The sequence below is a fragment of the Mastigoproctus giganteus genome, chromosome 10 (genome assembly GCF_048544385.1).
Source record: "Mastigoproctus giganteus isolate SK-2022 chromosome 10, ASM4854438v1, whole genome shotgun sequence".
Taxonomy (NCBI): domain Eukaryota; kingdom Metazoa; phylum Arthropoda; class Arachnida; order Uropygi; family Thelyphonidae; genus Mastigoproctus; species Mastigoproctus giganteus.
The window spans coordinates 177,656,222-177,681,925 of record NC_143584.1 but is presented as its reverse complement, the minus strand read 5'-3'; the positions used below and the strand labels follow the sequence as shown (position 1 = coordinate 177,681,925).

General features: G+C 40.0%; 1 protein-coding gene across 1 annotated transcript; it reads left to right on the top strand.

Moving 5' to 3' along the window:
- The first annotated feature begins 604 nt into the window (after positions 1 to 604).
- Positions 605 to 25,034, top strand: LOC150079569 (putative sodium-dependent multivitamin transporter). Its single transcript, XM_090383121.1, has 12 exons — positions 605 to 943; positions 3,397 to 3,462; positions 8,627 to 8,746; positions 8,855 to 9,009; positions 11,752 to 11,892; positions 12,115 to 12,250; positions 12,483 to 12,687; positions 21,516 to 21,670; positions 21,859 to 22,076; positions 22,394 to 22,491; positions 24,669 to 24,754; positions 24,979 to 25,034. The coding sequence occupies exons 1-12, from the start codon at positions 605 to 607 to the stop codon at positions 25,009 to 25,011; spliced, it is 1,752 nt and encodes a 583-aa protein (XP_090239247.1). The 3' UTR covers positions 25,012 to 25,034.
- Positions 25,035 to 25,704: the final 670 nt, after the last annotated feature.

The following is a 25,704-nucleotide window of genomic DNA, read 5'->3' as shown; positions in this document are numbered from 1 at the left end:
GTGTAGATGATTTTTGGAGATTGAAAACTATGAACATTGTTTTATTCTCTACCTGATGGGTTACCAAAAATCACAGTTTTCGTGTTGTCCCTGTTGCACGTCAACTGTTAGCCATTTTTACGCTGATTAGAAAGAAGCTTTTCTTTTTTGGAAAAGCGTAGTTGAGCTAACCCACTCTCCTTTTATTTTTTTGATTTTATCTTCCCCGGACTACTTTTTGGTCACCAAAACCGAATCCATGTTGAAAGGACTAAGATACTTTAAAAACGCGATATAGGAATTGGTGGAGGTCAGTTCAAATCCAAGGCAGCAAAGACCACGAGGCGTTATTGCCATATCATGTCTGTAATGAAGTGTATTGATCGATTGGTTTGTCAGTTTGCTCAACCAAAAAATTGACGTGATGGAGAAAAGTGAATTAGAGTTTGTAGTCGGTGCCTAAAAAATCACGAGTTCATCTATTCGCATTAAAAAGCCAAAACAGTATAAAAAAAAATGTATACCATTGTAATTATTATTTCAAATACTTTTTTGAAGCGCGGAAATTATTAATGGACACTGTTTTATATTCTCATTTATTTGCGAATTTAGTGAAAAACCAAAAATGGAATCTCCAGCTTTAGGTGTTGCTGATTATGTTATAATTGGAGCGATGCTGATCATTTCCGCTTCTATTGGCATCTACTTTCGGTTTTCCGGTGGAAGGCAGAAGACAACTGAAGAGTTTCTGCTAGCAGGTAGGACTATGAACGTGGGTCCTGCAGCCTTTTCTTTAATGGCCAGCATCCTAGCAGCTACCACCATAATTGGAGCCCCAGCAGAGATATACAGATTTGGCACAGACTTTGTGCTGATCAACGTGGGTGCTACATGCGGTGCGATCATCTCTGCGTGGATCATAATACCAGTTTTCTTCGGATTTAGCAGCATTACTGTCAATCAGGTAGGAACTCTTAACATTTTGGTAAAGCATTGTGCAATAGATACTCACATGCATATTAATGATTACAAAGGCAATATACAAAACAAATTACAATGATTACTTGCTTTTTGTTGGCTTCATGGTTCACATAGTTGACAAAATATTATGATTATCATTATCTATGGATTATGAATTTTAGATTATCTATACTTCCTACTGTACTCTGTCCATAAAGTACACATACACGTGCACATTTATCATCTTAATGTTATTTCATACACATTATTCGATCTGTTTAGAAAATATGTGATGGAACTCCGGTTCTTTTTAGTTGACACGTGGGATGTACTATTTGTGGAACTCTAGAATGTGTCCAATACACACTAGTAAAGGAGGCGTTGGACATCCTCGTTATTTCACGATTTATTTTGTTATTCTAGAGTTGCCTGTATATATCCAATCTGAGAGTTCAGATCTATAGGCTGACATAAAATATGGACGGACTATTGACGCTGGTATATCGATGAGGTCAGATAGGAGTTGATGGGAATAGAGCTGTCTACTTGGAAGGTTTAGACTTTGAACTTAGCTGTTTATTTATTTAATTTCAAGGACCGGAAGAACTTTAGTAAATGATTTTACATCAGCATTTCTTAATCATTTCTGTGTCAAGGAAAACAGAACGATATTTTGTTTGCCAATCTCTTGGTCTAAGTTTAAGTTTACAAAAACTGAATTGCATCGTGAATCAAACTTAAAAGAAACAATGATATTTCAAAAACCTGATAAATTTCCCAATGGAAAGTTTATTCATAGTCTCGTTACCACAAACTCGGTTTATACAAATGTCTTGTTTATACAAAGCACATGTCATTCCTCCTGCTAAAGAATAGTATTGTATACATAATATATTCGTTTATTACAAAATTCGGTTACTATATGTTACAAAGGTCGTTTTTGTTTCACGAGAAATAAATTATGTTATTTAGTGTGAACAATCAAGCTTTATACAGTCTTAATTAACGAGTTTAAATTATTCCCAAACGAATCATTATCCGTTCCAAGAGAGTCTTGCAACTGACAAATTAAGTAAAGAAAGGATCAATATTCTGTTCTTGTATAGCAGATGGTAGAGCAAAACTGAATCCACTGGTGATTGGAAAATTTTCCAAGTCAAGATGATTTAAAGTAGTAGTCTAACGTCCATGGGATTATGAGGCCAGTAGAAGTGCTTGGCTTGCAATCAAAAGTTTTCAGTCAAGTTGTCTTCACCTTAATCGTTCTGCTTGAACGCTGAAGGTGAAGACCATACTTGACGATACCACTAATTTATGCAACAACTGGATCAAGGCATTATTTATAATCCCTGGTCCAGAATTTGGTATATCTTTTAGTTACCTAAAAGATATACCAAAAAAAATTTGATATTTTTAGCAGCCCTCATTATTACAAAACCTGCAATTTTTCCTAAACTAAGACTATCCAAACATACTATACAAAAATAAGTTTATTTGATTACGAACGAAAAATCTGTAATTTTGTCTCTTCTTCTGGTTATAAATGGATGAATATTGTATGTTCATATTGCTTGAAAACACGACAATCAAAAGGTTGGTTAGACTTCGTTGATCCTTTTTATTTTTAACACTACAGCCCACCTTTCAGTTAAATAAATTTTACTCAGACCACCAATATCTTTCATATTTTATTATTTATTAAAATAATTGAAATAGTATTAATTTATAATCATGGAAGTATTATTAGCATGGATTCGAAGAGATCTTGACTATGGAAACATCTATTCGAATCCATGCTAATAATATTTAAATTATGCACGATCATCCACGATGCGATTCAGCAACATCTCGACAAGAATGGTACCTTGAGTAGATCTAAGCATGGGTTCAAGGGATCCCTGAGCAATCTAGTAAATTACTATGATGTAATAATTAAAGGGTTGGATGCAAGTAAAAGTTTTGAGGTTATATACGAAGACTTTAGTAAAGCTTTCGACACCTTCCCATCATGGAAGGCTGCTATGTAAACTGGAAGAAGTTGCAGTTACTGGTAAGATCCTAAAGGTGTGAGCGGATGGGACTGCTCATACCATTTTCTTCGTATCGACTTATTTCACTCTACAATGCTTCATTTTTATTCAAATTGCGATGGAGTCTTTGAAGACGATAAGGCAACTATCCACAATGTAAAAATTGTTGTAATGACTTTTAAATAAATGTTTTTAAAGTTTTATTAGTTTCTAAAAAATCTGTGCTTATTTGGACGTAGAATAGATAGATCAACAAGTCTGTACATGACATAACATGTGTTCTGACCTGTACATTATTTACGTAATATACGTTCGGATGCATTTGTTTATTCTTATCATCTTCTCTTCGAAGAACTTTGTCTTTTTCTTGTTTTCTTCTGGTTGTTTTATAAGTTGTCACAATATTATTTTACATTATTATTTCCAGTATCTGGAAAGAAGATTTGGAAAACAGCTCAGGATTTTATCGTCCGTGGCATTTCTTTTCCAGATGGTGAGTATATATTAAAAATATTATGTAAAAAGTATAACTGTTGTTCAAAAAATAATAAAATTAATAACGCGTTTTAAGACAAAAAAAAAGTTTCCATTTGAGGTCTGAGCTTCCAGCTCAGAACTCAAAATTTACCTAGCTACCTTTCTTCATGAAATCCTACCTCCAGCCAATAAGATCACTGTTTTTAGTGAATAAAAACAATGAGATGGACAGGATATTCGCTTTTCATTTCAGCAGCTGTCCCATGAAAAGGCTCCCAATAATTGCGATCTCGAGCTAACTGTAGACGTCATGACCAGATGGATTCGAACCATCGCAAGTTATGGTGTGACAAAGACTGCCCGCAACACTTCCCGTTCGAAAGCTTGGTGGACAGCCTCAATGAACATCAGCTTTCAAGACAAACAGAATCTGCATAAGAGATGGAAAGAGTCAAGCACTGTACAAGATCAGATTGCCTTCGCCAGAGTCCGGGCAATGTTCAACTGCCAGAAATCGTCTGCAATTTCAATCTCTCGCTCTTCCAGCCAGTTGAAACTCATGAAGAAGACATTATTCTTAACCATCACCAATTAAATCATATCTTACAAACCCCCACAAATTCACTTTGCCATTCCCGGAAGATCTATAGTCGCCAATTTTGCATACATAACCAGCACCATTCTCAGAGCACTAGAAGCTAAAGTAGAGCTTGCCGTCATGTACGTCCACCTGGAACCGGCATTCGACTCGATTAGCATCCGCTCGTTTGTTCACCTCCTAGAAAATCACCTCCACATAAAAGGTGACATATTTAAGTTTATTACAACCCTGTTTCTGATAGAACTCTTTTTCTTAGAACGGATCAAGATATAATCTCGAGAAAGATCCCTGCAAGAGGTTTCCTAGGTGGAGTCCACTCTGGACATTATTTACTGCAGTCATTATTCCATTTGTGCAAGAGAGAGAGAGAGAGAGAGAGAGAGAGAGAGAGAGAGAGAGAGAGAGAGAGATAGTCCAGGCAATTTGCATTTAGACCTGGGAAAAATTGCTTCAGAAGCTTTATAAACAGTTTCCAACTGAGGAATCATTGCTGAATAACATATCCAAAATCCGACAAAATCGGACCCCGGGAACACCCCTAAAAATGGATTTCAAAATGGCTGATTGGCTGTGTCCTAATAAATGCAAAAAGAAACTAATTTACGCTTTGTAGAGAGAAATAATGCTTTTATTTACAGTTAAAAATGTTTCAAATAAAAATAACTTTCAAAAATATACCACACAACATTTTTTGTTATGAAATTTTGATATTAAAAGTATTTTACAGAATTTAAAATCAAGAAACCGATTATTTCAAAATCTGTTTCATGTTCTGTTCATTACAGAAGTCAACTTAGTCAAAGACAAACTTAAACGTCTTCATCAGTGTCATCATATTCATTATTGGCAGTGGGGTGGTTGTTACCGCAACCACTGATTTGGCACTCGCCACAAGCAGTTGAACAGGACAATCCTTTACGCTTGCATCCACATCGTGAAGTACCACATTTGCAGCGGATCATATTGAGTAGATAATCCGGAGCTGGTGGCATGTCGCAGAGTATAGGGTAGTAGGAATTATTCTTTACATACCAACCCCACTCTTCTGAATTGATCCTCTCTTCTGTAGACTTCCAGAGTCTTATTTGAAAGTATGTGCGAAAGCTGTGGTAATTTGTGGACGAATCGGTAGGTGGCAAACGCTCGGGTGTAACAAATGATGTAGCTGAAGCTACCTTTTCAACTGACATTCGATGACGCAGTGCGTTTGTGGATTCCAATGTTTAGCAGCCATACAACAGAAGCATTGCCTTTCTTCCAGCGGCTTCAATATCTGGGTGTTGGCAACAATCAGAACAAAATATATTTGCAACTGAACAGAGTTCAGCCACCTTCATCAGTTTGTCGAATGCTGAGGTCTTCCCAATCGAAAAAATTCTGGATGTGGTATCATAGCCCGTGAAAACATGCACAGACAGGAGCAACTTGCAGATATCGCTACCCAACAATGATTAAATGCTGAGAATATCATACGCAGGATTGTAAAATGGCCCCCGTCTTATGTCACTGCGATAGTACAACTTGAAACTACTTGTCTTGGCACGGTACAAAAGCAGAATCAGCAAGTCGATGTCTTCCCCTATAACTGTTGTATTTGCATTTTCTGATGATGAGACTGCAGCACGAACGATGTCCACATCAGCATCTCCATCTGCATTGTGAACAGTATACCCATGCTTTTTTCAACATCTCACCTACAAGGGAAATCATTGCTTGCTTGTTGTTTTCATTAGTCAAGAAGCGTTGCTTCTTGCCGACAAACTATGCCTGGACTGAAGTTAAAATTTCTACTTGTCTTGGTGCGACGTCTTCTGTGGGCCGTGTCCTTGATCGTAGGAGAGCCGCCGTAGCCATCAAAAACAATGATAGCTTTTCCATAGGTTTTCAGAGTGAAATCGGCATAGGTGATTGCAATTTTTTCAAAAGTTTCATTGTTACTCCATGGAAGTAGCAGAGACCCACTATCCAATACATAATGGTCTGTACACTGAATTTCTTCAGCTCCTTCCATGCGTAAATTGTCAGTGTATTTCAATATGCATGAGCTAACTGAGTCTTGTCGGCTTTCCTCAACATATTCGTGATTCGAATAATGCAGGAGGTACGCAAAAAGTCGTAATACATGACATCTTCAAGATTCATGTCACCGCCAGTGGGAACAGTCGTCATTCTCTGAAAGAGGAGTGCAGGATCTACTGGTACATCGACATCGACAGCGCTCGCAACGGCAACAGCAGATCCTATGGTTTTCACTTTGTCTGACCTTTTGGCAGAATATGTGAATACTTCTTTTCCTATCATTTTGACGACGATGCCCATACCTATGGAGTGCAATTCATCAACGTTAACTCCAGAACCAGCAGTTACCCCTGTCATAATGTTGCAGAGATCCGAGTCAAAATTGAATGTGGATATGGATTCTAGTCGTTCGAGTACTTTCTTAATGTCATTACTGTCCCTCATTTGTCTGCTTTCCCTCATTTCTTTGTGTTGTTCACTACTTTCCAACAAAACTCTGGTATATTCCTGCATTGCTAAGTTATAAGTGGAACACAGGGGCATAGAAAACAGCCACGTTGCCCTGGATTTCTGTAAATTCACTGTCTCGTGTCAGTCCTCCTCTGCTTTTTCAGGGAACGCATTAGTACTTGTTCTATTACCAGGTCTGATCCGAGTCCGGCCCATAATCTGTCGCTTCTTCTTACAAGAAACTTATCTTCCAGGAACATTTTGTTCACGGTTGGATTTTCAAAAGACAAAATGGACATTTTCTGCAAGCACAGGTATAGCGACTTGAGGTAATTATGATGTCCGGCTGCTGCAATTATGGGGAGGATCTCCAGCATAGCTTGCAAGTGCAAATCCCACGAGCTGGTCCTATCTGCTGTTATCAAAGTGCGTGCAACGTTGATTATTCTCTGATATTCTAACCAGTGTTTAATTGTTATCGAAGAAGAAGATTGTAGGTGAGTTCTGTTCTCCTCCAAAGCAGTTCCAATCGGAGACAATGGATTAGACAATTGCACATCCTTAACTGTTTGTTTGGCGGCCGTAACATTGTCGAGCAGATCACAAGCTTCCTTAACGAGGCCATGAGGGGTTCTATCTTCATTGCGAGGGAAAACTTGTGTGACCAGTAAAGTACTAAGAGCTGCATCTACTATCATATGACCTCGAATTGCTCTGGACTACCAATGCGCTGGACTACCAATCAATAACTACTTAGTTAGGGATCTGATTGTGATTCGTCGGTACGTGTATACTTCTGCATACACTGCCGTGTTATATGCTTTAGAAATTTGGGTGTTTGCAGCCCCACCAACATCATGCGCGTGTACTCCTCCCAATAGTGGCTTCTTCGTTGGAATACTCACAAACATCGTCGTCCCTCTCAACAGTAAGATTAATATTGCGCTGATTTGGCTCTTTCTGATTTTTGGCTTTTTCGACAAGTAAAAAATAAAAACCTTTGAAAGGAACTTGACGATAATGAAGTGTAAGATATGAAACAGAAATATTCATGGATGGAATCGTCTATATTTGCAACTCATTTTTTATTGTTTTGTTGTCATTTTGATAGCCCCAACTGGTTGGGAATGACATTGCAGTTTGAAGGTAATACGTGAGACTGAGAATATTTTGCTCTTACCAGTTTGTAGCTGTAACAATTTATTATTCTTTGTTTTGAAGAAAAGCGTATTTAGTAAATACTCTGGAAAATACTCGATAAATAGTTCGTCTACTTCATTTTCTAAAACAGATATCTGGAGGTGAATGCCCTTACAGAAAAAGAGATTTTGTGTTTTAGTACAAACTATAGTTATAAGAAAAGTATAACCAAAGGGTATACGAGTATATTCAATCCGAAACTTCACTGGTTTTTAATCAGAGCTTGTCCTGACTCAAATGTCAGAGTAATGTACGACAGGCTGCCCTGGGGACGTTGTAAAGGGTGATAAAAGAGAAATTATATTTTAAATTATCGATGCCTTTTCAAGAAACGCGTTTAAGATTGCCCAAGTCCTCTTGAGATGTAATATCCGAACGAATTCCGAAGAGTGGAAGGTTATTGCCGAATTATAAATGAATCTAAACCACTGAGAGTTGATCACTGTAATTTTAGTTAACGGGAATTAATTAATATTCTTAAATATCCTTAAGAGCACAACTTCCTCACCACTACGAGCTGGAGATAACATCTACGCCTACAGTGCATGAAAAAAAGTAACCTTGAAGCTTGTAGCGTTTTTCGTTCTTTAGTTGGAGATATTGGCAGTAAACTTGTTTAATGACATGTAGAAAGACTGTTCCACTATTATTCTTGTGGAGTATACGGATGGTTCTTTATGCATGAATGCGTGTGTTATTTTCCTTGTTCTCCATGGTGTGTCTTGTATAGAAAAATGTGTTCTAGAACTCTGATATTTCTACAATTTTTCCCACTTATGTAGAGTTAAAGAAAATACCCCATCCCAAGAACTTTAAGTTGAATTTATTCACTTAATAAACTAGATTAAATCATTGCATTATAAACTTTATCCAAAAAATAGAAAAATTGATGAAAAGTCAAACTTTTCAGGTGTTGTATATGTCAGTAGCGTTGTACGCACCGTCCTTAGCCCTAAGTGCGGTTACAGGGATTCCGAACTGGGTCTCGATAGTAGCAGTTGGCCTCGTGTGCACTTTCTACTGTACATTGGTAAGCGATTGTTTCCATTATGTTTGTCCCCCAAAACTTCGATTACTTTCTTATATTTTAAAGATTAAGCAATATTTATCTTTGTTGATGTGTATCGTCTTCTTGCAGGGTGGTATGAAAGCTGTTATATGGACTGACGTGTTTCAGGCCATTTTAATGTTTATAGCTGTGTTTGCGGTCATGGGCAAAGGATCGGTTGATGTGGGAGGAATTGCAAATGTTTTTGCATTCGCAAAGAAAGGAGAACGTATTACTATCCCCAGGTAAGGCATATACACGTAATAGAACAGATACAATGGTATAAAGAAGTTTGTGGTGTCTTTTTCCCAATTTATTTTCTAAGATGCATTATTAGGAAGTTACTTATTTATTGAGTATATTATTACATTGCTTGGTCAGATAGAAACTTTATTCAAAAACAAAAAGGACATTGGCCATATTTCTCCGTATATATATGTCTGTAAATTGCGCGTGTTCTGTAGTCGATTTGCTGTTTACTGGACGAAAAACCTCAGTTTCCAGGAGGAAAAACCATGGTACCCCGCCTGAGACATTCTAACTCACCACGTTATGAAAGGGCCCATAAAAATTCCCCACGTAATCGACGGAATTCGAACTCAGCTCCTTTCAGCCTGGTGTTCATGTATAGGACATTGTGGGGGTGGTTTCTGCCTTTATTGTGGGGGTGTGGGTATTATTGTTTTTCTTGGTTGCCCTAATTTTCTTTATATTTTAATCATTGTAATTTATCCCCTTTTTTTATATGTATATCCCCGTAGTCCAATCCTCCCACTTAGCATCTGACTTGTTTGTTCTCAGAAGATTACCAGACCCAAAGGGGACCCCAATTATTTTAGGTATTTTTCTACCAGATTGGCTGAGTTTCGGAATGACAGACTCCAACACATGAATGAAAAATAAAACAATGTTTATTAACATATCATACAGAAATTAGCAATAGTATTTGGTCAAACTATATTTGGCTGGTGACTTGTTAATTCATTAACCTTTATATGTGTAAATATCTTGTTCAAACTCAATTGGTTCATCGTCAGATATTCTACTCTAATACACATTATTATTCATTAGGTCATGGTGTCTCTTCATGTTCTTTACAGGGACTTCAATAGGTCGTGTCATACACTTTACATAGATTCTTCCCACTCTTCTTCTGAACAGTCTGTATAATAAACCAACAACTACCAGCCAATGAACTGGCTCACAAAAACCTTCAGAGTTCGTGTCTCAATTTGTAGGAAAATTGCATTTATTCAATCAGACACCCTTTCTGCAATCAGGTCAACAGGAAATATTAATCAATTCAATTTAACATTACCCTTCAGAACAGTTAATCCTCTATACCTTTATATATAACTTATTAATTAGCCCCTACTCAAATCAGAAATACTCTCCACAAATCAACTCATAATAAATTGAAATTTCAACCTTCAATTTTATACATATTATAAAAACCTTTCCCAACTTTAAACAATTCTCAGTTATCTATTATACCCTCTCCTTCCAGCAAGCATTTATATGAGGAGCTTCACTTCAAATTATGGGCTATGTCCGTCGTAAATACACTACACTTTTATACATATATTCATTACTTAAATCTCCCTCTTTAACTATGTATATACATATTTCTCCTAAAGTCCTCTCCTTAATAAATTAAGTACACCTATTTCGGTAAACTCTCTAGCACTTACGTGTTTGGCCTGGAACTTCCCTCTCTGCTCGGCTTCCTTTCATACCGGTCATTCAGGTACTGGAATGCGGAGGCGCTCATTTGGGGACCTCGGTGATCATGGTGTTTCCCTACCGGGTACTGCACGGCTGGAATCAATCAGTGTCGCGTACTCTTTACCGGTCATCATTTCTTCTTCCGTGGATAGAGGGGTTTTCGAGTAGGTCAATGGTTCGACCACTCATTCGACTGGCTTTGCCTATATAATTCTCAGGGTGTGATTCTTCCTTCTTCCTCACTACGGCTTCCATGTTTACAGGTGAACATTCCTACGGGCTGTCGGGATATGCAGAATTTCTATCACTGCTTCCATCTATCTCAGGTCTGCAGCTATCACCCAAATTAGACTACTGCTCTGCTTAGTATCGTTCTCCAACTCCTTCAATTCATTCTCCAGACCGCTCTGTGAACTTCTTCAGCCTCCTCCGAAAACTTCTTCCGAATGCCACGAAAACTTTTCCAGAAAATTCCAAACTTCTTCAGAATCTCCCTCTCAAAATTCCCTCTACTTTCTTCCTGGCCAATAGGAGATCTGCACATCCTTTTTCCTGTGTTCTCATTTGTCTCCTCTCCTCTTCCGTGGGCGGGTCTTCTTTACTCTTTGTGTCCCAACTTCCGTGGACCTCGAACATACGAGAACAATCCAGAAGGAGAAGTGGAAGTTCAGGTCAACTGAGAAGCGTCACAGCTCCTCCCGTGACCTCACGCGCGCACACCTGGTGACGTCGCCTACCTCTAATAGCGTTTCACCGTGAAATCTTTAAGAGGGCCAGCTTAAACACTCTTGGCCCTTACTATGGTGCATCTGCTTCTGTCTTAATGGGGATTTGTCATGGTATATTACTTTTACTGACTCGTCAAGGAACTTCCATACAAACAAGCTACAACTAAACGGGGAGTGACTGGAAGGTATTTTTGAATTCCAGTGCTACTTAACTCATGTTGTTTTTACCAGAAAACCACTATTCGTATTACAGTTAAATTCTCATAATATTTAACAAATTTTATTAATTAATGTAAGGACGTGTCCTTACAACATGTTTTCCCCATCCAACGATAAGACATGCCACCGAATCGTGGACTCGTTTGGTTGAAGCTATTGAACAAAATGTAGGTCACTTTGAAGGACTATTTTAGGTGTTTTCCATTTCTTCATTTCAATTTGTTTTATGATTTGTAAATTTTGATTGAAATACCCTGTAAGAATGGTGGGTGTTTTTATAAAAGAATAAACTTTTAAGATACGATGCTTTTGCAGTTTTTCAGCCGACCTCACTACCAGATACACTTTCTGGAATACGATTTTGGGTGGCACAATTCTTGGCATATCGATATATGGAGTGAATCAGATGCAAATCCAGAGACTATTGAGTACGAAGTCCGCGTATTCGGCAAGGTGGTAAGAGAAAGAATCTAATTTCATTGTGATTTGAAAATAAAAAAGAATTTGTTTGTTTATTTTTTTAAATTTAAAGAAAAACAATCAAACATTTTAAGATGAAAATCATCTAAAATTAAGTCTTAGACGTTCTAATTGTTAATCTTAAAATAAAGTAAAATTTTTTGCTGTTTAATATACCAAATTCTTTTACTGGAAGTGCATTCTCTCTGTGTCTCGTAGGGCAATTGTTCTTGGATGTTTGCTAGCGTTTATCTTTCATGCTCTTTGCTGTTTAATTGGACTTGTCCTGTACGCCAATTTCTATAAGTGTGATCCTCTTGGAATTCCTGAAACTGGAGTGACGTCAGCAGATAAAGTGAGATAATTTTTCTGTTGTTCTTCACTTTATTGCTGTACGCTTCTAAAAATTATATATCGATTTATAAAATTTATTGTTGGTAATTTATAGTTTATTGTAGAATATCGAAATAGTTTCTTGAATTTTGCTAATATCACGTTCAAAATTTTAATATTACGTTTAAAAATCAAATTTTTTAAGCAGTTTTCTAAATAATAATTTTACGTTAATTTATACTTGTGGACCGCAGCTCTTCCCATATTTTGTGATGAATTCCTTCTCATCATTCCCTGGACTTCCTGGTTTGTGCGTGTCTGGAATTTTTAGTGCCTCACTGAGCACGGTTTCCTCTTGTGTTAACTCATTAACTGCAGTGACGATGGAAGATCTCATTAAGCCTAATTTCTCTTCAGTCTGTATTCGGAAGCATGAAGGTTTCATTATCAAACTCTTGGGTAAGTAATTTATAATGATAAATTGATTAATACATAGGCCATATTCAGGATTCATTTGTTAGTTGGGTTGACCGAGGCGAATCGAATCACAGATTTTCAAACAAAATTGTATTTTTTTAGCTCGAGATTTGTTTGGAGTATTTACATCATTTTGGGCTAGGTTTACTTGTCCAGGACACCACTTCGTTATTATTATTATTAGTGGTTTTCTCTGCGGATTCTAGGGTTCCCCCCATTCGCCGCTTTGTCATCTTGTGATGAGGTAAGCGCCATGGCCGGCCGTTTGTGTATAGTGTTGGAATATGTGAAGGTGCGGTGTTGTGTTGGATTGAGTGGCCGGCATCAGGCGATTTAGCAACCAGGGTGGTGACAAACACGAGTTTGATTGTCTTCCTGTCTCTCCTCTCTAGCTGCGCAGAGGCACGCCAGATTCATATATTAGCTCCTGCTGGGTGTCCACAAAACCGATAGTCTGGGGAAGCCCGTGGAAATATAGGAGAGTTGATGTATAGCAAGAAGAAGATGGTGAAGGGGGACTGTGAGGGAATATAGTGATAGAAAGATGGAGATGATATTTAGAGGCATCCGTATAGAAGTAGGAAGGAGTTGTTAGTTAAAATGATAGAGTAGAGCGCTGGACAGTAGGTCCAGGAATCCCACCCCCGGTGGGATCAGCAACAAAAATCCTACCCACAGGCAGGGGGTCAGCAGGGTGGATACTACCTAGGATTACCATCAGGGTCTACTGTGTTTTCTGCCAAGGTGTGGTTGTATAGGCCAAGGTGAAGTGTCCATCAGAGGATATCACTATGGTTGAAGTTAGGTAAGTCACAGTCGAAGGATTGGTTACAATCTGATCTTGTTAGAGTTTACATGTCAGGATGTCTTTGGCGCTGTTCTTGGGTAATAGTTGCACTACGCTTGAAGAGGGCATTAGCAAACCTACAGAAGTTCGCATAGTTAGCCTGAGTTGCAATTAATTCCGGTGCTTCATCTTGGGTATAACAGCCAGTCACAATTTCAAGTTGTGTCCGGATGTCCACGTACAGGTGACAATAGTACATCAGGTGGCCCCAAGATTCCACTTCAATAAAAAAAAATGATATTAGGGTCAACCGTAAATGATTACATCTACCCATATATTTATTTTGTCTGTAAATTGCGTGTGTTCTCTGGTCGATTTGCCTGTTTGCTGAAAGAAAAAATCCCAGTTTCTGGGGGGAAACCTTGCCATCTACGCTTGAGACTGACTAACTCAGCCACGGAATGAAAAAAGCCCATTAAAGTTCCTCGCGTCATTGACGGGATTCGAACCCGAGCTTTTTCCACCCGGTGTGGGGAGGACGGTGACGATACCATTGTGCGCGCAGACTGTTCCACTTCAATAAAAACTAAAAAAAAAACAAACTAGTATATTTAGGCCACCCGAATAATTAAATTCATCTGCCGTGTTGTGTCTTCTGCTAATTTCGTGTGTTCTATGGTCGATTTGTCTGTTTGCTGGACGAAAAACCCCAGTTTCTAGGGAAAAAATCTTGCTATCTACGCCTGAGACCGACTAATTCCACTTCAATATAAGGTATAAGGTATGTTAGTGTCTAACGGCTCCTGGATTTCTCCCATCTCCGCGGTGTACATTGTATCGGGGCCAGAGATTTGAAGTGTGTGGGGGTCATGTGCTGTGTATTGTGTTGTGCCCTTTGTTCCTCCGGTCTATTAGCCGCCGAGCCCCTAGTGGGACCCGACGTTACCACACCATGCCACGGGGAGGCTGACCGGGTGTACCACTGTAGCTAGAGTACTCTGGCGGGTCCTGCCACCTACTTTCCTGGGATTTCAGTGGCTAGGACCAGATTTAAGAATGAGATGATCGCTGTTTCTTGAGCAACGGTTGTAATTTTAACAGAGCGTAGGGTTGTTCGCTGATAACTTGTTCTAGGGCCAAATAGGTCGGGCAGTAATTTTGATGCTTTTAGATTTAGACCTGTGGGGGCATGAGTGTGTGTGTATATAAAAATATATATACACACACACCCACACACAAATATATATATATATATAAACTAAAAAAAAAAAAAAAAAAAAACGTTGTGCAAGAGAAAAGTAAGGGAGGAAGGCAAAAAGACTGGAGGGTAGGAAACAGAAGAAAGGGGCCAATAGAGAAGATGGCCCCTGATGACAGTGTGGCATGCCCAACGCCTCACCAGAGAGAAGAGTGGGGTGGCGGGTGGACGAAAACCATCTCCCCACAAAAAAAAAAAATAAATAAAAATAAAAAATAATAATAATAAATAAAAAAAAAAAAAAATCATTCTGTAAGAGAAAAATAGGGGGGGGGGAGTAAAGAACGGATGGCAGGAAACAGAAGAAAGCCGGAAAAAAAAAAAAAAAAAAAAAAATGAGAGAGAGATATACCCCGCAAGTTCAAGGTAGGTACAGCTAGCACGGCCAGTCAGTTGCAGCCGACAACTTGCTGGAAATCCAGCAGTGTGAGTGCTGCTATGGTGGATGGGTCATGTTCAGTAAGGTCTAGTTCAGGTGTCGTCATTGGGACTCCATTTGGTGAGTCTTTGTCGCATCCAGACTGAAGGCTGGTCCAGTAGTCCATCAGAACGAACAGTGGGGGTGGTCAAAACCGGGAGTCCAAGATTAATGGTCAAGTCCAGGGATCGATGCTAGGCCTCTTCTTGATGAGATGTGTCACGTCTGGTCGAGAAAAGTTTGTCCAGGAATCAATGATGAGGAATTTGTCAAAGTATGTGTGGACCCTGTCTTTGATTGCACTGCTGGTCAAGTCTTGTGCAAGTTGGTCCAAGGCATTAGCATTCATGGCTCAATGATGAATAGCAACAATTGGCAGTCATGGTTGTTATGACCTATTGATTCGGATACTAAGGTGGTGGTAGTGCTTTCTGCCTGGTAAATAAGTCCATTGCAAATTGAGTCAGAGCTCGGTAAGTTTCTTCATTCTGTAGGGTGAGGTGTTCTTGATTTTGGTAGTTGAAGCGTAGTTTTGTTATTAGGATCCTCCTGAAGTCCTCGTAGATTTCACAGCTGTGGGCAAGGTGCTCCCACGTCTGATCCTCTCCACAGTGGCAGCGGGGTGAGTCTGAAATTCTGAAGTCATGTAGTTTTTTCTGGAAGGAGCCATGTCCAGTGAGGAGGTAGGTAGCATAGAGTCCTGGTGAAAACCAGACAGGTGTGAGGGGGTAGAAGGCCCTGACATCAGGGAGGAATCTTTTGGTGACAGCGCCTTTAGTTGATGTCTGCCATCTTTCTTGCCAGGTGTCTGTTAGATGTTCATTAAGTCTCATCTTTTCAGCGTTTCTATTATTTGCTGGGTCAGTGGTGAAACCTGCACAAGTAACTGCTCTTCCTTTGGCTATTTGGTAGAGCAACCCATGACGAACAATCTCCAGGTCCAGTGGAAGAGATCCAGTGAGGACCTGTAGCGCATGGGTGCTGACAGTGCGACAAGCACGCGAGGACAGAAGGAGAAGAGAGCGCTGGATAGTTCCTAGGCGCGATCTGTTTACTACGGTATTGGCCTTCTTGTACCAGACTCCAGAAGCATAGGTGATAACCGGGATGAAAACTGCCTTATAGAAGAGTGACAGCGTTCTCTTCTTTAAGCCCCAGTCCTTCCGGGCAACTCTTGAGACTTGGGCAGCATACTTCCTGATCTTAATCCTGAGTTGGTCTAGATGAGGAGTGAAGGAAAGGTTTTTGTCTAAGATCAAACCTAGATATTTAAGCTCTGTTTTTAGTTTTACTGTAACACCATTGACCTTGATTTGGGGTGGTCTTCTCAAATCAAGGGTGCCTTTTAGTAGGATCGAATTGGTTTTCTCTGGGGAGATCTTTAGGTTGTTATGCTCTGCCCAAGCTTGAAGGGTGGAGATGGCCTGGTTGGCAGTTGCTTCTAGTTGGGTTCTGTTATTGGCAGAAAAGAGCATGACCAGGTCATCTGCATAGGCCTGGGTTTGTACATTGTTGAGTTTGGTGTTCAGGAAATCATCCAGCACCAGATTCCAGAGGAGAGGCCCCAGGACAGATCCCTGAGGGCATCCCTTGAAGACTGGTCTGGAGACACTGCAGTGGGGAGCAGACACGACAACTCGCCGGTCCTGGAGATAGGTCTTGATGCATCTATATAAGTTTTCTGGGACATGCGCTCTTCGGAGTCTGCCCAGGACGCTGGGCCACCAGAGGGAATCGAAGGCACCAGCAAAGTCAAAGGAGATTAGTAGAAAGTATTTGGAGTTGCAGTTGGTAGCAGCTTCAATGATTGTTTCCAGTGCATCAATCGTGGAGCGTCCTTTCCGGAAACCGTACTGCTTAGGTGAGGAGAGACCAGCGTCATTGTAGTGGGCTTCTATTCTATGGGAGATCATCCTTTCGAGAAGTTTGCTGAAGACTGGCAGCAGTGCAATGGGCCGGTAAGATTGTGGCAGATCATGTGGTTTGGTTGCATTCTTCAATATAAGTCTAAGGATTGCAGTCCTCCATTGTGTGGGGAAGAATCCTTGGTGGAGACAGTGGTTTAACAGGTTGAGTATTGTAGTGGGAATAAGTTCAATGGCCTTCTGGACGATTTCTGGATCGAGCATGTCTCTGCCCGGAGCCTTCTTGTTTCTGATTCTAGATGCAGCTAAGTTGAGCTCGGTTGTGGTGAAGGGTTCTTCAATTGCAGTTGTGTGATATGTTTCATTTTCCATGCAGAGCTGTAGCTGTTCCGGTGTGTGTGGGTCAGCAGGCTGCTGAAATGTAGCGTCTAAAATATTATTGATAGTATCTTGCCACGATCTGGTATACAGTCCGTTCTGTAATTTTGTGGTTGATACGACCTCGCCTCTGGGAAGCTTGTTAGTGGTCACTTTGTACACAATCCCCCAGGGATCGGCGTTCCCTTCAGTGCTTACCAGGGCTTCCCATGAGCGCCTTTTGCGCTGTTTTATTGTTGTGGTATACTGGTTCCTGGTCACTCGATATTGCTGCAGTAAAGCCTCTGTTTCTTCTGGAGGCCATGTTCTTCTTGCACGTTGATAGCGTTTTCGTCGGTAAATGACTTCGCGTCTAAGAGCCTGGAGTTCAGGTGACCACCAGGGGACAGCACCAGGTGTGAATCTTTTCTTTTTGATAGCCTTGTTTGCAGCATTACTGACGAGCTGTGTAATTGCACATTGATGCTGGTCTGGGCTGAGGCCGCTAGGATTGAAGCGGCTGGCTGCACTGGTCAATTCCTCCTTAAAAAGGTTCCAGTCAGCCTTATTCAGGGCATATCTTCTTTGTTGAGTTCGGTTGGTTGGTTGTGTGACTAGTGAACGGTGTAGTTGGAAGGTTAGTACCCTGTGGTCAGAGGTGGTCCAGTCCTCACGGACTGTCCAGGAAGCAAGGTGCTGAGCAATGGAGCTTGAGGCTAAGGTGATATCTATTGTAGCTTCCCACAGGGTACTGGAGAAAGTTGGCAGGCAGTTAGGTTTGTTTAGAATGACCAGGTTGCTGTTAGACAAGTAGTCCTCAAGACGTTGGCCATTTCTATTTCCTCTGTGATTTTGAGTTCGGCTGTGCCAGGCTGGGGACCTGCAGTTAACATCAGCCCCTATAATGAGTTTAGCATTTGGCATTTGTAGCTGGATGGTCTGTAGATATCGGGTGGCAGGAAGAATATCTTCCCCCGGTCGACAGTATATCGAAACTAAGTAGAATTGCCCCAGTGGTGAAATTACATGGGCGCACACAGCCCAGCTAGTACACAGATCAGTGATTTTGGTGACAGTCAGTTCGGGATTGCGAACGACGATCGCGGCCCAGGGTGTGTCACCATCAACCTGGACCACTTTAAATCTTAAGGGGTAGCCTTTTACCTCCTTGTTATGAGTGTATGGCTCCTGAAGCAGCAGCACATCTAAGTTCTCTTCATCTGCCTTTTTGACCAGTTGTGCAGCAACAGCCTTGGCCCTCTGAGCGTTATGTTGTGCTATTTTCACAGTGTGGGTATTTAGGTTTGGTCTGTTACTCCCCATATTCTATTCTTGATTGTTGAGCACTTCTGGCTTTGAGATAAACTGGGCAACTGCTGTCACGGAGCGAATGGTTGGCTGGCACTTTTAGGGCCTTGCAATTGGCACATGTGGGAGGTTGAGACTTTTTGGGACATGTAGCGTATTCATGCCCCATTTCGGCACAGTGGCCACAGGTGGGAAGATTTTGCCTGCACGTGTGCGTGGTGTGGCCGAAACGGCAGCACCTGAAACATTTGGGGACGGCTACATGCTCCCTAAAGCGGTGGCTGCCCCAGTTGATGTAAATTCTTGTTTGTTGGGAGAGGATCTTCCAGGCCTTGGGTGATAGCTCAAAGACCCAGTTAATGGTGTGCCCAGCTCTGGGTTTTGTTTGGAATTTAGGGATTATGTGAGAAGTTGGTTCTTCATCTGGGAGTTCCTGTTTCAAGTTTCTGTGGAAAATTTCGCTTTGCAATTCCTCTGGAAGGAGATCCTTGTCCACATCTAGTACCAGTATGCAAGGGCCCTTTTGTCTAGGGGGCTCGGCCAGGAGTCCCAGAGATGGTAATTTAGGATTCTTAACAATCAGTTCAGCATCCTCTTTTGTGGCTGTTTCTATAATTACTCCTGTATTTCGCGTTTTGCGAATTGACTTGATTTTAGTGTTCTTTAAGTCATCTGTCAAGGAATCCATGATGGTCTTCTTGACCTCCTCACTGGACATACGACCTTCATTGGTAAGGGGTTTAAGTACCACAAAGTTAGGTCTGGGTGATAGCGTTTTCTTCAGTGTAGTCCGTAGGTTGGTACCTGAATTGTTTGTCTCGTAGCTCAGTTCCTGAGATTCGGGAATAAAGTCCGGTGGTGACTTCCTCAGCGTCTGGGCATATGTGGAGTCGCGCTGTCGCATTTGTTTTACTCCACAGTCAGTGTAGGCTTCCAATTTTGCAGTTGCCTTTTCGCTTTCCAGGTGAGTCTGGATAAGCAGCGATTCTAGCTTATTCCATAGGGTGACGATTTCTGCCCTAAGAAGTGTTGTAATTCTGTTAGTTGGCTCTTTGAGCACGTTCTCCAGTGCTACTTTGAGTTGTAGCGATTGTTGGATAACTGTCCCCTCAGGCATGCTGGGGTCAAGGGGGAGGTCAGGTTGTCTCATATCTGTGTACTCGGTTTGGGAGAGGGGGGGTTCCATGGTCCCTCTGTTTTGAGATTTTGACCTGGTTTTTCGATCAAATTTGGTACCGATTGATTTTTTGTTCTTAATGGGGGGTTCAGTTTGAGATCCCTCATGTTCTTCGTGTTGCTCTGCTATTTTAGGGTTGTCGGTCACTGGCAGGGTTGTGTTTACAGCCGATTTCCTCGATTTACCCTCCATTTTGAGCAGATACGAATTGGCGAGTTCACTCCGGATGAGCGAGTGGCGAGACAGTCTCACAGAAGGAGCTCAGAAAATGAGTGCAGATGATACCCACTGCAAGTTAGTAGGTGAATCAACTTAAGAAGTGCTACACAAGAACAGTTACCACCAATAGGATTTACGTGCTGTTAAGTCACGTGCTATTTGCCCTGGGATGACATCCATATGGTCATTATAATGGTATTAAGTTACACCAGTGCTTGCAATATTATTTATATCAAGTGGCACAATTATAATTTCTGCCGAAATTGCCAAAATCAGCCGTTCACATCCAGTATCAGCGCCCTAATTTAAATAGCCGACTGGGCTAGGTGAGTAAAGTGCCTGCCTGGCAACCCAAAGGTCGCGGCTCAAATCCCTCCTCGGGCTTGGATCAGAGTACTGCAAAAACCTTGGGAGGTGTATTATAGCCACAGAAGCCGATGCGCCAACAACTAACTAGGGTTAAACGAGGCAGTCAGCGATTCCTGAGTTAGGCCTAACAATATTACAAAGGTAATAAACTAATATTAACAATTTACAAAATCTATTAAAATTTATATCCAGTTAGGGAAAAACTTACTGACAATTTCTGCACAACAACTGAATTAAATAAAACACAATGAATACATTAGGATATTAAATGAAATGCAGCATACTAAAACGTCAACCGTACTAACAACGACACTAGCGACATCCCATTCCACTTCAATAGTTTGATTTGGCTTCAGGCCTCTATATTTGTGACTTGGAACTGCACTGCGATTCGCCCTCGTTGGTAGCACAGTTGGTAGGATCGCCGTCCTCCCCACATCGGTTGGAAAAGATCTGAGTTCGAATTTCTTCGATGACGGGTGGAATTTTTATCGGTCTTTTTCACAACGTGGCTGAAGTATTCGGTCTCAGCCGAGGGTAGCATGGTTTTTTCTCCCAGAAACTCTGGTTTTACGTCCATCAAACAGAAAATCTACCTCAGAACACGCACGCAATTCACAGATAATATACATGGACAATATGGCCTTAGTTGCCGATGCTCCTAAAACCCCAATAACAAGAACTCCGATAACAAAAATTGCTTCAGTTTTCTTGCAAACTTTCCAAAAGAATTAGCATCTTCAGAGTAGAGAAAAAAACTTGATTTAATGTACTTGGCAAACATGGGGTTTATGACAACACAATCACATTCGTTGAACAATAAAATTGTTATTTTATTTTGGATTATTTTTAAAAATTACTTATATTGATCCAAATGGCGCTGTGATCCAATTCACTTCGGCTTTCCTTATCTTATTTGAAATTTAAACACAGAATTACAATTTACTAAGATTATTAACGTTAGGCTTACGTACAAAGGTAATTGCTGTTATGTTTTATTCATTAAATTATATTTAATAGCATTGCAGATCGATCTTTTTCCAACTGTTTAGCATTATTTTATGGATGTTTGTGTGTCGGCCTGGCGTTTCTGGTTGCCATGTTTAATGGTCTCGTGGAAGCAACCCTTACAGTATTCGGGATCATATGCGGGCCCATGGTGGGCATTTTCTTTCTTGGTTTGCTTACCGTCAGAGGAAATCAAAAGGTAAAAACATACATTTTAAAAATAAATCGTTAAAAATTAAGCTCATTAATATCGTTTTTGTATTTTAGATAACGAGAATTGTTCACAAAGTAGATATTTTGAATACTAAAGAATTAAGACGTTGAATTTAAGTACCATGTGCAGTTAATATGGATTAGATTTTTTTAGATTTTTATATACGCTTTTAGGGTGCGATTATTGGACTGTTGAGTGGAGTGGCGTTCGCCAGTTGGATCGGGTTTGGTATCACCTCAGTAAAGAATCCTCCTTTGGGTCTACCCCTCTCTACAGAAAATTGCAAGTCTGATTTATCCAACAACACGAAAATGGAATCCAGCGCCATCTGGAATAATTCCTCATCTATATACATCCAGAATAATCAAACTCTGACAGAAGCGATAGAAGAGTAAGTAACTTTCATTAATGGTACGCAAATACTTTTGGGAGGGTAGTGTACTTGTAAATCGCAAAGTTATATCTTGTTTTATGAAAATTTTCTCTGGTCGCTTGGTCACCTGTCATTATATTGTTATATTCTCCTCTGACGTCAATGACGTCATTCAGTTGTTTTAGTTCGAGGATAGTTTATAATTTATTTCGTAGTAAATAAAATAATATAATTTTATTTAACATTTAAAATGTAATTTAAGAATGGGCCTGCATGCACACTGCATGAAATTTGTAATCTCGGGCTAATTTTCTGTTTATTCATTTTTATTTCAGATACGTATTCCCTCTGTACAAGATAGCATTCATCTGGTTATATTTTTTCAGCTGGTTGGTAACCGTTGTTCTTGGCTATCTAGGAAGTATAATAACTGGTAATTTCCTTTTTCAATGTATTTTTAATGCTCCGAGTAACTTTCAAAGAACTGATGCAAAATTAATATAATCGTATAGAATTCCTTGAAGCTATACAGTTCAATGCGTTTCGTTGTTTTATGCGCTTCTATTTCTGAAACCAGAAGCTTATTAATGGAGGGAAATTTGAATTGATTTAATTGAAATTATATTTAACCATTTTATCTGTTTTAATACTACTACTAATTACACTGCTGTATCAAAACATTAGACACGAACTTCGAATAGAAATGGAATAAATATTTCTTCGCTTTATATGGGTCCTCACGGTTAGCACAGTTAATAGAATCGGCGTCTTCCCAACACAAGATGGAAAAGACCTGAGTTCGAATCTTGTCGATGATGTGAGGAATTTGTATGGGCATTTTTCACAACTTGGCTGAGTTAGTTGGTCTCAGTCGAGGGTAGCATCACTTTTTCTCCCAGAAACTCATATTTTTCATCTAGTAAACAAGCAAATCGAATACAGAACACACGTAATTTACAGATATATACACGGAGCAAAATGACCTTAGTTTCTAATGCTCCTAAAACCCAACAACAACAATAAATAACAATCGTGAAGGTGTAAACAGAGAATTGGGCTGTCACAGACCGATTGTACTTCATAGGAATTAGGTCCACTTGACTTGGGTATCACCCGAATACCAGTTCCATCAACGTTTTAGACTCCAGGGTAACAAGCACGCCTTGGCACACCTGAGATAATGTCTGTGAGAGCCTCAAGGGCTAGTTGATCTCTCTCTCTCTCTCTCGGATGTTTTTTTTCTGAAGGATCGTCTTTTTAGTGCTATCTTCCCATAGACCTTTTCAAGATGATGGTTAGAGTTTGACAGATACGCTTTATACTACAAATTTTGATCTGTGATTCTGATCATTATTATTTCAACTGCACATTTTCAATAATTTAATCAGTTTTTGCTGTCATCGGACCGCTGGACCGTCATGCACACTTTCTTCTTCGTTCAGAAAGTCGTTTGTGCCACTATATAACTCATCTCCCGTAGGGGCGCCTCCGTATCCAGGTGGGAAGGAGCAGCAGTGCGTAGCACACGCTTCTTGATTAGACCAGGGTTCGAGCCCGTCACCACCCACCAAATACAGAGGATGCGGAAAGGTCAGGAAATGACCACCGCATATCTCGGAGCAATATGGCCTTAGTTGCTAATGCTCCTAAAAACTAAACAAACAACAACAATCTCCCGTAGATATTATAGACTTTCTTTAACTTATTGAAATTTTAGGTTCATGCACCGAGCCATAAATTTTTTGAAATAATTTTTAAGTATAAAACAAATACACGGTTCAGCAAATGGAAAACGAGACGGATGTTATGAGAAGAGTGCTAGTTCATCTACTAGAAGTAAACATAAAACGGAATAGTGATAGTTCCTCGAGCACCGCAGTAAAGTTTGCCAAGAAATATTCAAAAATCAAATCGATGCTTATAACTTTCTACAGTAGCAAGGGAACTGTGTACAAAAGTTCGTGTCCAATGGGCAAAGTGTTACTGCTGCCTACTATATGGATTTTGACTCTTGGGTAGCAAGCAAGCCTGAATTTCTTGCAGATAATTCATCGTATGCAGCCTCAGTATGGAATAGATGGCAGTTGAATCCTCTTGCATGACAGTGCAACAAGCCACAGGGCCTTCATTGTTCGGGAAATTTTGCCTAGCAAAAAAGTCTGGTACTATTGCACCAACTAGAACTTCTTTTTGGTTCCGAAACTCAAGGCACCACTGAAAGGCTGTTATTTTCATGGCGTCTACACCGTTCAAGGAACTGTGACGGAAACATTGAACCAGTCATGGTCATCCACCAGTTGTTCCAGTCACTTCGTGCTCTTTGCATGCAGTGTGTGGACGCGGGAGGAAATAACTTTGAATGAACCAAGGTTAGTTTGCTCATACATGGGACCATTATTTTTTTTTTTAACATCAGTTTCATTTTCCATCCCTCTAAGAGTGTGATATGTGGGATGGAAACCTCTTAGAGGGATGGAAACCTTGTAGAACCAATGTCAAAGAGTATTGCCACGGTCATCGCATATTTTAATAAGGCAGTGTATATTTGATTATACTTTTCGAATACCGTAGTACGTTTTTATTGATCACTGCTCTGTTTTTTACTTGAAGGAGGCAATCAAGATATTTCTTCGCAATTCTTAAGTCCAGTGGTGAGGAAATGGTTTCACACGAAGGAGGAAAAAGGAGGAAATCAAGTGAGTGAGAATCAACTATGTGTGAGAGTTTTGTTAATAATTATTATTCATAAAACTTGTAGCGGTTTCATAATTTTGATTTTTGTTGAATTTATTAAATTTATTGTACAACATATTCTGTATATTTAATTGTGTAGTAGGTACACTGTTTATGTAAGCTGCGTGTTTTACTTTTGTTGCTTTAATTGCAAAAAATGTAATTAATTTTTATTATGATTTCTTAGGAGATGAAGATTTCTACTATCAGCCTCCAGTGAGACTTCCTCTCATTAAAACTGCCACATCAGCGAAGTCTTCTTCGCGTTTCTTCAGTCTGTGATATTTTTTGTCTGCTTTTTCAATAAAGTAATATTTTTGGTTTTTCTCCTTGAATTCATGTACCGAAAACCACACACATATACTCTAAATTGCTGCAGATACGTTCAACGTACCATACTCATGTGACAGCAAACGAAGAAAACGCCCAACATGTAATAATTTCAGAATCCATGACGAGTTAGCTATTTAAAAGAAATGTAGTGCTTAAAAATACTCAAGCTGGCTAATTGTATTTGAACCATTAGTATTAAAGTTAAACAAAAGGGCTTTGTCAGGCTTCATTTCAAAGTTCACTTCAAAACATTTTCTACCGTCAGCCTCCAGTCCTCCTGAATCCACAAACCTACCAGAGAGCCTTATAGAAGTTCCAGAGAGGCCTCCTGACACGTAACCGACCTTTATTGTGGAAGGCCTTGCAGGCAGCATGCCTGCAGATCCCTACGGACGTCTTGAGACATCCATTAGAGAAAGCTATGCGCTTGTGTTAGTTTTTCTGTTGATTCTAAATTCTACAGCCTACCTACAACTCCATCTTCTGAGAGCTTGGCAGGATCCTTTGAAGTTTGGTGATTTCCTAATAGACAATTCTGTTTAAAAAAAAAAAACATTGGTGGGATCTTGAAGAGGGTTTC